This window comes from Herpailurus yagouaroundi, unplaced genomic scaffold (genome assembly GCF_014898765.1).
Source record: "Herpailurus yagouaroundi ecotype Mexico unplaced genomic scaffold, PumYag 142, whole genome shotgun sequence".
Taxonomy (NCBI): Eukaryota; Metazoa; Chordata; class Mammalia; order Carnivora; family Felidae; genus Herpailurus; species Herpailurus yagouaroundi.
This window is the reverse complement of record NW_024412397.1, coordinates 48,463,827-48,478,792: the sequence shown is the minus strand read 5'-3', so window position 1 is coordinate 48,478,792 and position 14,966 is coordinate 48,463,827. Positions and strand designations below refer to the sequence as shown.

The 14,966-nt window shown below is 42.0% G+C and overlaps 1 protein-coding gene across 4 annotated transcripts in view; it reads left to right on the top strand.

The window, feature by feature from the left end:
• Positions 1-14,966, top strand: part of LAMA3 (laminin subunit alpha 3) — a 279,417-nt gene that overhangs the window by 187,083 nt on the left and 77,368 nt on the right. For 3 of the 4 annotated variants that reach the window (XM_040479219.1, XM_040479218.1, XM_040479217.1), the window contains 4 exons: positions 1,019-1,180; positions 3,684-3,782; positions 6,125-6,208; positions 14,396-14,626. In XM_040479219.1, coding sequence (XP_040335153.1) covers positions 1,019-1,180; positions 3,684-3,782; positions 6,125-6,208; positions 14,396-14,626 — 576 coding nt within the window. The remainder of the gene's footprint in view (positions 1-1,018; positions 1,181-3,683; positions 3,783-6,124; positions 6,209-14,395; positions 14,627-14,966) is intronic. The other variant, XM_040479220.1, reaches the window with a different exon arrangement.

Sequence of the window (14,966 nt, the reverse complement as noted above, 5' to 3'; positions counted from 1 at the left end):
CTTCATGTCCTCTGTAGAATTTATCCCTCCCTGACATATTATCCAGTTAGTTCTAAAATTTAAGCATCTTCCCCCAACACTAACATATAAGCTCCTGATACACCCCCAGCGCCTGTCGCAGGGTCTGGGATACAATAGGTGTTCAAGAAACACTCATGAAATGAACGGAGTTTGCTGTTCTTCCCTCCCACTTCTTTTTCTCTGCTTCTTTTCTTTCTGTTTTACTTTCCATCTCGCTTATTTTTACCACATCTTTGGCCAGTTTTTAAATGAACTCCATGAAACTAAAACTTTTGCTGCCCTTGTTATTCCTTGAACTGGCAGTTTCGTGCAATGTCTTCTTTGTATGAGCAATGTCTTCTGTCTAACAAGGATTCAAGGAAAAGTTATTTTATATATTTCCTTGCCTGCCTCCCAAAAGGAATGTAGGCTTGTAACTGGGGGAACAATTAATTTGTAAAGCCACTGAAGTCTTCGACCCCCAGGGGAACCCAGAAGCATTATTTCTAACCAATGTCTTGTCAATTCCTTTTTTTTTCCCTCCCTCATCTTTTAACTCTTGGCTTCCTTTATGATCAGAAAAATATTTGGTCCTAAGGATTCATTAGAGAAAAATAACGATAGCAGGCCACTCTGTTCCGTCTCATGTTTGCTCTCTAAGGAGCTCACCATTAAAATGTGCCCACGGCCCTAGTTATTATTCCCACGCTTATTTATATGCGATTTGAACATTTATCAAATAGCTACTAAATGTCAAAACCAGGATGTGTGCTGGGGCAAAGATAAATTCCACATACTGTGATCCCGCGGTCTGAGCATTCTTAGTTGTGATGGGTCAGAGGGAGGCAGTGGCAGGTGAGGGTTCTGTCATGGGAATCCAAGAGCGAGCTCAAGAGGAGGCATCAAAGTGAAGCTTTTGAAGCAAGGTGGCCACCCCCTGGTCCTTCTATTCTGCATAATTCAGCCGTCACCAGAGAAGCTGCAGGCGTACATTTTCGTCGTTGCTCTTGTGTTCCAGTTTGTGGACATGATGGGTTGGCGCCTGGAGACGGCAGACAGAGCAGACATCCCCGTCTCATTCAACCCGGGCAGCAGCAGTGTGGTCGCGGACCTCCAGGAGCTGCCCTCAACCGTGCACAGTGCGTCCTGGGTCGCGCCTCTTTCCTACCTGGGAGACAAGGTAACGGCGTCCTGTTGTCCTTCTGAGCCCTCGCCGGGCCTCCTTCATCACTGTGTGAGCATCATTGACTGTCTGGAAGAAGCGTCAGGAAGTTCAGGCTACTGAAACTGAAGAAATTAGATGAACTACAAGTGCAGAAAAGACGTGGCGCCTCTGCTGGGAGGGGCTCATGAGCCTCATGTACCCCACAAGTGTTAGCTCACCAGCGAAGGAAACCACGCACCACGTTTTTCTCCACTTTTGCTTAACCATTTAGGTAATATCTGTTGCAAATGGGACACGTGTGCTTTTAAAAGCCAATGGTAAGCATTCTTTGTTTTACAGCAGAAGAAAGGCTCCTTGTCAGGAAAACAAAAGCTGACAAGTGACTCATGAGTTATTACAAGAAGCACAGGAGCCGGTGGCACCTCAGCCGTCATTAGCAGAGTCACAGGCATTTAGCTAGATGCTCTTCAGGGAGCTGATAAGCGAATTGCTCTTCCTTTGCTGCCGGGCCCATGACACTCATTTCTGACAATGGAAGTGTGGGCTTCCTGTAGAACCAGCGGCAGATAGCACATGCACTTGGTAGCAGAAGGTAGAGCTTTCCAGAAGGTGTAGATTCCACACAGCCCGGCTCAGGTGGCACCATATTCGCTTAGAATGACTACATACTAGAGCCTTGTTGGCCTGAAGGCTCTAATTCTGTCTTCTAGTTGAAGGACTTTGGGTTTTGACCTTTGAGTTCGGGGAATGTTGCTTCTCTCATATGACCCCTCTTCTCCCTCACTTAATACCCCTCTTGGCCTCCACACAGTGAGCCCATGCATGGGTTATCTTATTACTATGCAAACAATTACCCCCAAACTTTGCAGCTTAAAGCATCAAACAGTTATTATCTTGCCCAGTTTCTGTGGATCAGGAATTCAGGAGTGGATGGCTCAGGGTCTCTTATAAGGTTGTAGTCAAGATGGCAGCCAGGACTGGAGTCATCAGAACTGGAGGCTCCATTTCCAAGCTCACTCATGTGGTTGCCACAGGCCTCTGTTCCTTGCTGGCTGCTGAGTGGAAGTCTCAGTTCCTCATCACATGAGGCCTCCATAGGCCACCTCAGGGTCCTTGTGACATGGCACCTGCCTTCCCCTAAAGCAATGGGTAGAAAACGAGACAGAGATAGAGATGTGGAGCAAGAGAGAGAGAGAGAGAGAGAGAGAGAGAGAGAGAGAGAGAAACTCAAAATGGAAACCATAATCTTTTATAACCTAATTGCAGCAAAAACATATCCTCCCTTCCTCCCTACTCTATTGGCTAGAAACCAGTTACTAAGTCCAGCCCACACTCAAGGAAGAGAACTAAGCTCTACCTCTTGAAGACAAGAGTATCAAAGAATTTATGGACATATTTTAAAAACCACTTTAGCCCATCAGAAAGACAATATTTAATCTCAATAGGATGATTTAAGATGTTACCCTGGAATACTTCCAGACTCTAAGATCATAACTCTGTGACTTTGTCAGTTTGCAGATTCTAGGGAACGTCAGTGAACTGAGGGCTCGGTAATGGTGTTCTCCTCCCCTGCTCCAGGTTATTTCTGTTTTCCAGGAAGGGTATTTTGTCCTGCCCCGCTCTGAGGTGATCACTGCCTCTTATTTTCATCTCTCAAATACTCCTTTCTTGATTGGTTTTCATCTTAAGGGTGGGAAGTGTCAGGAGCAGAGGTGAAGTAGCTGTCACAAAACTGTGACTTCATGCCTCCACCATGATCATGCTGCTTAGGTAGCATTGAGAAAAAATCTGTATACCTACTGGAGCAGTCAGACATGGCTTCTGTACCCAGGGGAATGTATGATCACTTAGGAAATGCACACCATCTGCTCTTGGGGGAAATTTTTAAAAAATTTTGTTTCTAGAGATTCATTTTATAACTGATAGATATTAACCAGTTCTGTCATTTAAACAAGAAACCAGTGGCCTAGATTTATTAGGATAGCTATAGGTTAAATGAACACTTTGGTTTAGTAGTCATCTAGAATAGAAGGATCTTACTTGTTTCTGTGTGACTATTATTTTTCTTTCTTTTTTAAAAGTGTTTATTTTTGAGAGAGAGAGCTAGACAGTGAGTAGGGGAGGGGCAGAGAGAGAGGGAGATGGAATCCCAAGCAGACTCCAGGCTGTCAGCACAGACCGTAACACGGGGCTCGAACTCACAAACTGTGAGATCATGACCTGAGCCAAAACCAAGAATGGGACGCTTAACCGACAGAGCCACCCAGGCACCCCATCTTCTTAACAGAAGCATATTCTTGCTTGTAAAACGCAGTGGTGTTCGTGCTCAACATTTTAAGTGATATAAAATGGTACAAAGTAGAAAGTTCAAATACTATCTTCAATTCTTCTCTCTCAAGACGACCATGAGCAGGTTGATCGTATCTTTCCAGATGGACCTTTGTGCTTGTTATGTGGGTTAATATTGCCATAGGCTCTTCTAATGCTTGTGCTGTTGATCCTACAATTCCAATTTTAGGTTTCTTCCTATGGTGGTTACCTCACCTACCAAATCAAGTCCTTTGGGCTACCTGGCGACATGGTTCTTCTAGAAAAGAAGCCGGATGTGCAGCTCACTGTAGGTATCACAACATGACCCAAGTGGCTGGAAGTGGCAGTTGCAGTTGGTTGCTGACCCAGTTTTAGGACATCTTGATCAGTGGCCTATAAGAAAGTTGTATTAAGTCATTTCCAATATTTTATAGCAACTACAAAGGAAGTTGAGAGCAGGTAGCCCCTCCTCAGGATCCTGCTTCCCCTGATCATCCCAGTCCCGGTGGTTTCTCTTGTCTCCCCTCCCAAAGAATGTAACTGTATCTCACTCTTGCTTCTCTTAAGTTATTGCTTCATGGTAAACTTATTTGTATGTTTCTATCTTTCAATTCAGTCTCACAAATGTTTTTGAGACCTTCCAGTTTACAAGGCCACATTGCTGGGCTCCTAAAGGACAGGTGACCCTGTCTTTAACAAGAGTGTAATCTAAGAAGGGAGATGAAAGACATATGCAAATAGCTACAATCCACTGAACAATAAGCATTTGAGGTAAAGTTCAAACAAGACTCTCTGGCAGCTGGGGTCCAACTGGGGGCTTATGTAGTTGAGAGGCCCACAGAAGGTTTCATGGAAAGGGTTAATCGGGGGCCAGAACTTTAAGCCTTGGCATGACCGGAGAAGTGCCCTTCCAGGGGCAAAGAATAGGATAGACCAAGGCAGAGAGGCAGTGCGCAAGGGGTGACCTGTCCAACTTGGCTGTATTAACAGTGATTCCCGAGTCATAGAAAACAAACCTGGAAGGGTGGGAAAGAGGATATTTAATGCTACGATAAGGAATTTGAGTTGATATAGACGGTAGGGAGCCATTTTGGTTTCTTGAGAAGTGATATCTATACAGTATGTACCAGCCACATAGTCTACAACTGCAACCTAGAAAATTCCTCGAGGGCAGGGTCAACGTCACATTCTGCTTTGAATCTCCTAAAGTACAGGGCCCAGTGTCTTGAACAGAACTGAGGTGCCTGAGCCTGAACTTGATGCCGTTTCTGGTTTATGTGCTGTGGTTAATGCAGTGCAATTCCAGCTTCCTGAAGGTTTTTGTGTGTCATTCCCTGTACAGTAGGGACGAGCGAGTCTCACACATCTCGTCACAGCTGAGAGCCTTGCATTCTGGCCAATTTTTGTGTTTAGGCACTGCTGGGTTGTGTTTTGTTTTTACTGGCACCCAAATTTATTGAACTGTCGTTTCAAAAACTTCAAAGAACCTTTGTAAAACATGTTGAAAATGAGGCCCTGAAGACTTAAAAAATTTTTTTAATCTTTATTTTATTTTTGAGACAGAGAGAGACAGAAGTTGAGTGGGGGAGGGGCAGAGAGAGAGACACACACACAGAATGCGAAGCAGGCTCCAGGCTCCATGCTGTCAGCACAGAGCCCGACGCAGGGCTTGAACTCACAACCGCGAGATCATGACCTGAGCGGAAGTCAGAAGCTCAACCAACTGAGCCACCCAGGTGCCCCCAAAAATGTTTTAGAGGAAAAAAATAGCTCCATAATAAAAATGCCATCATGGCAGTGCTGTATTTCAGTTTCCTATTTTTTCAGAATATCTTAAGTTCGGGCCATTAATATACCAATATTTTATTGCCAAAGAGTTTATTACACAGGCAGTTGGAATTCACGGAAAAGTGAGGACCAAAATTTCTTCTTAATTTTCCCTCCAAAGATGGAAAATAATTTAGGCTCATGAAGCATTCAGTCTGCTGCTTTGTTCCAAACCACCATAATTAAAAGCCTACGGGGCATGTTTTTTAGATTAAGCTTTTCAGTGATTGTGATTGCAGATAATGGTCTCCTTTCTGAAATGCCAGCACTAGCGAATGGAACCCTTTTGGGTTTGGGTTTGTAACAGAAAAGCTGGGGTTTTTGTGTGAGGGTTTGGGGTGGAGGTGTTGGTGGGTTTTGACCTTCCCATTATGCCCTGTCAGGAGTCCCAAAGAGCCCCTGCTATGAGGAGGGAGGTTCAGAGGCTGAGAGTGAGCAGGGCTGGATCCCCCAGGGAGTGGGCTATGGGGGCTTCCTCCCCCACGTGCCAACTCTGCAGCAACCTGTCTATGCAGCCTGCACATAGCCCTTCTCCCCACCCCACCCTCCTCACTAACTCACCCACCAAAGCACTTTCTGGTTACTACAGCCTGGACCTGTCAGCCGTCATGGAAAGTCACCTCATGCATTGACTGCAAAGCATGGTTTTTTGTAAAATAAATAAATAAGTAAATAAAATAAAATAAATTCCATCTTTATAGCCACTTTCAGTCAAGGGAATTTTCCTGGTTTCCTGTTTGCGAACATGCACCATATTAGGTATTATTTCTCTGTTTCCATTCACTAATCCTTGTGACGTATCTCATGTTTTTCTTTAAACAGGGTCAGCACATGTCCATCATCTATGAGGAGCCAAATAACCCACGGCCAGACCGTCTGTATCACGTGCGTGTGCAGGTGGTGGAGGTAAAGGAAAAACACACATAAAAAAGGTTCTTGATGATCCTTTTAGTTCCATAACTTAGTTCTTTTTTTTTTAAGATTTAAGTTTTTCTTTTAATTCCACTTAGTTAACATACAGTGTTATATTAGTTTCAGGTGTACAATATAGTGATTCAACACTTCCATACATCACCCTGTGCTCATCATGACAAGTGCCCTCCTTAATCCCCATCAGCTGTTTAACCCACTCCCCCCCAACCATCAGAGTGTTCTCTATAATCAATCATCTGTTTCTTGCTTTGTTTCTCTCTCTCTTATTTTTTCTCTTTGCTTGTTTTTTTTGTTTGTTTTGTTTCTTAAATTCCACAAATGAGTGATATCATATGGTGTGTGTCTTTCTCTGACTGACTTATTTCATTTAGCATTAGACTCTCTAGCTCTGTCCATGTCATTGCAAATGGCAAGATTTTATTCTATTTTATGTCTGAATAATATTCCAGTGCGTGTGTGTGTGTGTGTGTGTGTGTGTGTGTGTGTGTGTGTGTGTGTGTTACACCTCCTCTTTATCTACTCATCAGTAAGTGGACACTTGGGCTGATTCCATATCTTGGCTATTGCAAATAATGCTGCTATAAACATTGGATGCATGTATCCCTTTGAATTAGTGTCCTGTATTCTTTGGGTAAATACCCAATAGTGTGATTTCTGGATCATAGGGTAGTTCTACCATTAACTTTTTGAAGAACCTCTATCCTATTTTCCAGAGTGGCTGGACTGGTTTGCATTCCCACCAATAGTGTAAGAGGGTTTTCCTTTCTCCACATCCTTGCAGCTACCTGTTTTTTCTTGTGTTGTTGATTTCAGCCATTCTGACAGATTTGAAGTGATATCTCATTGTAGTTTTGATTTGTATTTCCCCAATGATGACTGATGTTGAGCATCTTTTATTTTTTTTAATTTAATTTATTTTTTTAATTTATATCCAAGTCCGTTAGCATATAGTGCCACAATGATTTCAGGAGTAGATTCCTTAATGCCCCTTACCCATTTAGCCCATCCCCTCTCTCACAACCCCTCAGCAACCTTCTGTTTGTTCTCCATATTTAAGAGTCTCTTATGTTTTGTCTCCCTCCCTGTTTTTATATTATTTTTGCTTCTCTTCCCTTGTGTTCATCTGTTTTGTATCTTAAAGTCCTCATATGAGTGAAGTATGACATTTGTCTTTCTCTAATTTCGCTTAGCATAATACCCTCTAGTTCCATCCACATAGTTGCAAATGGCAAGATTTCATTCTTTTTGATTGCCAAGTAACACTCCATTTCTACAACTTAGTCCTTTCAAGCAATTATGAGTTTTGACTTATTTTATGAATTCAAAATATTAATTATATTTCTAGACATATATTTCATGTGTATAAATTTAAAATATAAATTGTGTAGAATATACAGAGTTTCATCTTCATGGGGCTTTGTTTATACTATCTATATGGCACTTAGCATGGTCTCTCCTGTTTTCAGGTAATTATCATTGTCTTATAAACCCTGTGAGCTTGTAAATGCTGTGATCTCATGCCTTCCTCAGTGGCCAACAAAGGCTTGGGATGAATGGATAGAAAAGCCACAAAAACAGTCTAATACCAAAAGAAATAAGATTAAGATAAATAAATAAAGGAAAGCTTATGAAATCATAAAACATATTACATTTACTTGGTTATGACAACTTCTTTAAAATAGTGTTCCACTTGTATTATTAAGTATGTCCAGGGGTGCCTGGGTGACCCAGTCGGTTAAGTCTCTGACTTCAGCTCAGGTCATGATCTAGTGGTCCATGGGTTCAAGCCTTGCATTGGGCTTTCTGCTGTCAGCACAGAAGCCCACTTCAGATCCTCACCTCCCCTTTTCTCTCTACCCCGCCTACTTGCACACACATTCAAAAATAAACATTAAGGGGTGCCTGGGTGGCTCAATCAGTTAAGCATCCGACTTTGGCTCAGGTCATGATGTTCACAGTTTGTGATTTCAAGCCCTGCATAGGGCTCTGTGCTTACAGCACGGAGACTGGAGCCTGCTTCGGATTCTGTGTCTCCCTCTCTCTCTGCCCCTCTCCCGCTCATGCTCTGTCTCTCTTTCTCTCCCAAAAATGAACATTAAAAAAAATTTTTTTTAATATGTCTGATACCTCAAGGTGATACTTTTCAAGTACTTTGAATCTGTAGACATATTTTAACATTTCTGTACAGGTCCATCCATTCAATAGAATACTACTTGGCAATAAATGAAACAAAGCATTGATACCTATGACAACATGGATGAACCTCAAAAGCAATATATTGCTTTTATATTGAGTGAAAGAAGCAAGACACAGACCACATATTCTATTTATATGAGAGTGGACATGCCAGCAAAATTGGTGGAAGAGGAACCTCCAGAAATTCTCTCCTCTGTAAAAGCAATAAGAAATCTGGCAAAAATGGTTAGAATCAAGTATGTTAGAACCTAGACATTGATCAAAGGCTTACAACAATCTGAAAAGTGTTTATTCAAGAAAAATGGCTGAATTTTGGTAAGAACATCAGGCTTTGTGGCAGTCAGCTTGCTCTGTTCCCATCCCCCACCTCCACAGTAGCTTTGAAAAACAATAGCCCACCAGCAAGGTGAAGGCCAGTAGCCCAGCAACCATCAGGGGAGACAGTGGCATCGGAGCTTATACAAAGCTTCACTCCCAGAGAACTATCATGATTTGACCTGTCTGGAGGTTTTCTGGAAGATTCTACCTCTAAGCTGTCTTTGTTTGACCTGACTTGGAACCGTCTCCAAAATGAAAAGCTTTTCCCTTGGGATGTCTGAAAACATTTAGAGGCGGTTGCTTAACTTCATGGCTGCCTGAGGTGATGGATAACAGTTGGGGCTAATAATAGGCTAATCACAAAACTTAAAAAGCTGGGAATGAGATGTCCATAGGGGCTTTGAAAAGCTCCAACACAATCTTGGGAAGGTAGAAGGCCACACATACTCAGGGCTGTGAGCATGCTCAGGAAAGACCTGACACTGCCCTAAGACCTCACCTGTAGCTGACCTTGAGGCTTAGAATAAACCAGGAGTTAAGGCTAAAACAGAGTTGTCAGCTGCCTGGCTGAGTGTTGAGGGGTCCCTCAACATACACACAAACCCCTTGGCAGATACTAAGAGACTTTTCGGTTTTATGCATTTAAAGAAATCTCTGTCCAGTCACTAGCTGACCACTAAGCTACCTAAGCAGAGACTTTCATGGCCTTACATGACAAAGAATACAGACTTTACAGAATTAGTTCAGAAAACTCATTAAACAAAGACACAAACAACAATAGTAAATAGCAACAGCAACACATTCTGGGGAGGGGGGAGAAATATGATTTCCTGAGTTGCCATGTTACATTATGTCAAATGTCCAGTTTTCCACAAAAAAATATGAGACATGAAAAAGAAACAGGAAAGCATGGTCCGTGCACAGGAGGGAAATGCAATAAATAAATAGAAACTGTCCCTAAGGAAGCCCAGACATTGGACTTAACTACACAAAGACTTTAAATCAACATACGTCAAAGAACTAAAGAATACCATGTCTAAAGAACCAAAGTAAAATATGAGAACAATATCTCACCAAATGCAATATACTAGTAAAGAAATAGGAATTATAAAAAAAAGAACCAAATAGAAATTCTAGGGTTGAAAATTACAATATCTGAAAATGAAGAGTTTACTAGAAGAGCTGCTGTGGACTGGATTGTGTTCTCTCCAAATTTATGTGTTGAAGCCCTGGTCTCTAGTTTGAGTGTATTTGGAGTAAAGAAGTAATTAAGGTTAAATAAGATCATAAGGATAGAGCTGTGATCTGATGAATCAATGCCCTTATAAAAGGAGACACCAGAAAAGTCCCTCTCTCTGTCTACCACATAAGAACACAGTGAGAAGGCAACCATGTGTAAGCTAGTAAGAAAATTCTCACCAGGGACCAAACTGGCTGGCAATCTTGATCTGGGACTTCTAGCCTCTATAACTTTGAGAAAACAGATTTCTGTTGTTTAAGCCATTGAGTCTATGGTGTTTTGTTATGGCAGCCAGGCTGACTAAGACCAGGGCTCAACAACAGAGTTGAACAGGCAGAAGAAAGGATCAGCCAATTTGAAGGTCAATTGAGATTATTCAGTCTGAGGAACAGAAAGTAAAAAGAGTGAGGAAAAACAAACAGACTCTCAAAGACATAGGAGACACCATCCAATGTACCAACATGTGAATAATTGAAGTACCGGAACAAGAGGAGAGAGAAGAAAAGAGAAACAATATTTAAAGAAATAATGGCTGCAAAACTTATCAGATTTGATGAAAATCATTAATCTACACATCCAAGCTCAACAAACTTCATGTCGGGCAAATGCAAGAGATCCACACATTAGAAACATCATAGTAAAGATTCTGAAAGACAAAGACAATCTTAAAAGCAATGGGAGAGAAGCACATCACATACAAGGGTCCTCAATAGGGTTAAGACCTAACTATTCACCAGAAACCATGGAAGTCAGAAGGCAGTGGGGCAGCAAAGAATTACATATCCAGAAAAACGTCCTTCAAAAATGGAGGAGAAATGAAGACATTCCATTATAAACAAAACAGGGAGAATGCAGTGCTATCCTGCCCTCCTTTTAAGAAATACTAATGGGAATCTTTAGACAGAAATGAAAGGACACTATAGACAATAACTTCAATCCCTGTTAGAAATGAAAAACACTAGTAAAGGTACCTACATAGGTAAATATGAAAGGCAGTAAAAATATATCTTTTGTTTGTAACTTCTTCTGATTTAAAAGACAACTGCTTAAAGCAATAATTATAAGTAATTATAAGTCTGTGTTGATCAGCATACAGTGTATAAAGACATAATGTACATGATAATAAGAGCACAACAGAGCAGGTGAAGAAATGAATAGAAGATAAGCATTTGTGTACTATTGAAATAGTTTGTATTTATTGATTAATTTTTAAGTGTTATTTTAAATTTATTTTGAGAGAGAGCAAGTGGGAGAGCAAGCATGAGTGGGGGAGGGGCAGAGAGAGAGGGAGAGAGAGAATCCCAAGCAGGTTTCACACTAGCAGCACAGAACTCTTGAACTGTGAGATCATGACCCAAGCCGAAACCAAGAGTCAGATGCCTAACTGACTGAGCCACCCAGGCGTCCCTAAAGCTTGTATTTATTTATTTATTTATTTATTTATTTATTTTTAACTTTTTTTTTAATGTTTATTTATTTTGAGACAGGGAGAGGCAGCATGAATGGGGGAGGGTCAGAGAGAGAGGGAGACACAGAATCCAAAACAGGCTCCAGGCTCTGAGCTGTCGGCACAGAGCCCGACGCAGGGCTTGAACTCATGGACCGCGAGATCATGACCTGAGCCGAAGTCAGACGCTTAATCAACTGAGCCACCCAGGCGCCCCCCTAAAGCTTGTATTTATATAAATGGTCCAACAAGGGTAAAGCTAGAGACAGTTGCCTGGGGCTTGGGATGGGAATAGGCAGTAACTACAAATGGGCACAAGGGTTCTTTTGGGGGTAGGGGGATGAAAATGTAAAACTACATTGTGGCGATGGTTGCATGCTTCTGTAAATTTACTAAAAATTGTATGCTTAAAATAAGGGAATATAATTGTATGCAAATCATACCTCAAGCTGTTAAAAATATAAACTAAAATTATATTAGTATCTTATTTATATGTAAATAATAATAGATACCATTTATGGAATGTCTACTACATGTTAGGCATTGGGCTAAACACTTTATGTACATTATATTATTTAATTTGCTTTAATCCTCTACTATATAGGACACTATAGGACACATAATCCTCATCATACTGCTGAGAGATTAGATATTATTATGCCCATTTAAGACATACGGAAGCCAAGTTTTAAGGAGGCAACAGAATATAAAGGTTAAATGTGCAGTCTTTTAGGGATGACTGGGTGGCTCAGTCGTTTAAGCCTCCGACTTCAGCTCAGGTCATGATCTTACACTTCCTGAGTTCAAGTCCCATGTCGAGCTCTGTGCTAACAGCCTGGAGCCCGTTTCCAGTTCTGTGTCTCCCTCTCTCTCTGCCCCTCCACTGCTCATGCTCTGTCTCTCTCTCTCAAAAATAAACAAACATGAAAAAAAAAATTCTTTTTCTAAGTGCAGGCTTTTACATGAAGAGATACTCAACATCACTAATTAGTAGAGAAATGCAAATCAAAACCAACGGGATACCATCTCACAGTCATTAGGATGGCTACTGTTAAAAATAAAACAGAATAACAAGTGTTGGTGAGGATGTGCAGAAATTGGAACACATGTGCACTGTTGGTGAGATTATAAAACAGTGCGAGCCACTGTGGAAAAGAGTATTGAGATTTAAAAAAATTTTAAAGATAGAATGACCACGTGATCCAGCAATCCCACTTCTGAGTATATACCCAAAAGAATTGAAAATAGCGTTTTGAACAGCTATTCACACATCCATGTTCATTTCAGCACTATTCACAGTAGATAAGAGGTGGCAGATGACAGATGAACGGGTAAAGAAAATATGGTACATACATATGTTGGAATATTATATTACCTTAAAAAGGAAATCCTATCACGTGCTAGAATATGATAGTTCTAGCTACTTAGATGCTGGAACGTAATGTGAAGATTTTATGCTGAGTGGAATAAGCCAGTCACCAAAAGACAAATACTGAGTGATTCCACTTATATGAGGTATTTAAAGTAATCAAATTCATAATATCAGAAAGTAGAATGGTGGTTTTCAGGAATTGGCGGGAGAGGAGAAATTGCTTAATAGGTACAGAGTTTCCATTTTGCAAGATGATAAAGGTCTAGGATGTGTTATACAACAATGTGAATATAATTAATGCTATTCTACTGTACACTTAAAAATGGCTGAAATGGTAAATTTTATGTGATGTGCCTTTTACCATCATAAAAGTAAAATATAAATGTGTGTGTGCAAGAAAAGATTGTACTTTCTGTCCCAATGATGTACATTTAATGAGTGATCTAACTGCATGACTCAGTGGGTTTCCTTAAGCCTTTCTCCTGTATCATTCTCATTCATTTTGTGCTTGCACACACAAAAGTGCATTTTTTTTTAATTTTTTTTTTCAACGTTTATTTATTTTTGGGACAGAGAGAGACAGAGCATGAACGGGGGAGGGGCAGAGAGAGAGGGAGACACAGAATCGGAAACAGGCTCCAGGCTCCGAGCCATCAGCCCAGAGCCCGACGCGGGGCTCGAACTCACGGACCACGAGATCGTGACCTGGCTGAAGTCGGACGCTTAATCGACTGCGCCACCCAGGCGCCCTACAAAAGTGCATTTTTAAAAAAAATTATTTATTTATGTGTTTATTTATTTATTTGAGAGAGAGAGAGTTGGTTAGAGGGACAGAGGAAGCGAGAAGTGGAGGGAGGGAGGGAAAGGGAGAGAGAGAGAGAGAGAGAGAGAGAGAGAGAGAATATTTTAAACAGGCTCCATGCACAACATGGAGCCCAAGGTGGGGCTCAGTCCCATGACCCTGGGATCATGACCTGAGCCAAAATCAAGAGTCAGATACTCTGCGGCGCCAGGGTGGCTGAGTCTATTAAGTGTCTGACTCTTGATTTTGGCTCAGGTCATGATCTCACAGTTCCTGAGATCGAGCCCCGCCTCTGTCTCCACACTGACAGCAAGGAGCCTGCCTGGGATTCTCTCTCTCCCTCACTCTCTGCCCCTCCCTTGCCCTCTCTCTCTCTCTCAAAATAAATAAATATACTTTTAAAAAAAGTTTAAAAAAGAGAGACATTAAACCGATTGAGCCACCAGGTGCCCCAAAAGTGCATTTTAAAATAAGTAAACACTAGGAAATCTTATTGCATTTCATTTTGCCTTATTTCCTGCCTTCATTTTTTTCCCCTTTCATGTGGCACTCTCTTTTCTTAGGAATAACCCAGGACACCTGACTCTAAATATAAATCTGCTATCTTATACTAACTTCTGTTCTCTCCTCTCCTCGTCTCCTCCTCCCCTCCCCTCCCCTTCCCTTCTTTCTTCCCTCTTGTCTTCCGTGCCTTTCCTTTGACTTGTGCTGGACGCCTGCCTCTCTGAAAGCCCTGGAAGTGAGCTTGCCAAGGGGAGACCTTGCTTTTCTTTTTCCATGTGTAGGGAAACTTCAGGCACGCCAGCAGCGGTGCCTCCGTGTCCCGGGAAGAGCTGATGATGGTACTGTCTAGACTAGAAGGTGTGCGTCTCCGAGGCCTCTACTTCACCGAGACTCAGCGGCTCTCCTTGAGCGGGGTGGGACTGGAGGAGGCCTCTGCCACAGGAAGTGGGCGTAGAGCACATCATGTGGAGATGTGTGCCTGCCCCCCTGGCTACACCGGTGACTCATGCCAGGTAGGAAGAAATTCCCCCTAGGACTCCTGTGGCTGCCCCTTCTGTCTGCTGCCCCCACCCTGCTGGACGGTCTGAAGTACTCTGTCCATCAGACAGGTATCTCCTGGGCTATAGCTTCTGTCTTACCTGGACCACCTTCAGGTATGAAATACAAAAAAGAAATCACAGACATCTCAAATTCCACTGGAAAGCCGCAGGCATTTGGTCAATCCTGGAGGTTGTAGAAATCAGGACTTTCTGGGAAGTAGAAGGAGCCCGCCAGTGGGCATCCCAGTATTTGAGCCACTGCCTTTCCAGTAGGTGACCTCGGGTTCTTGTGCTGTTCTTTAGTCGAGGGCCT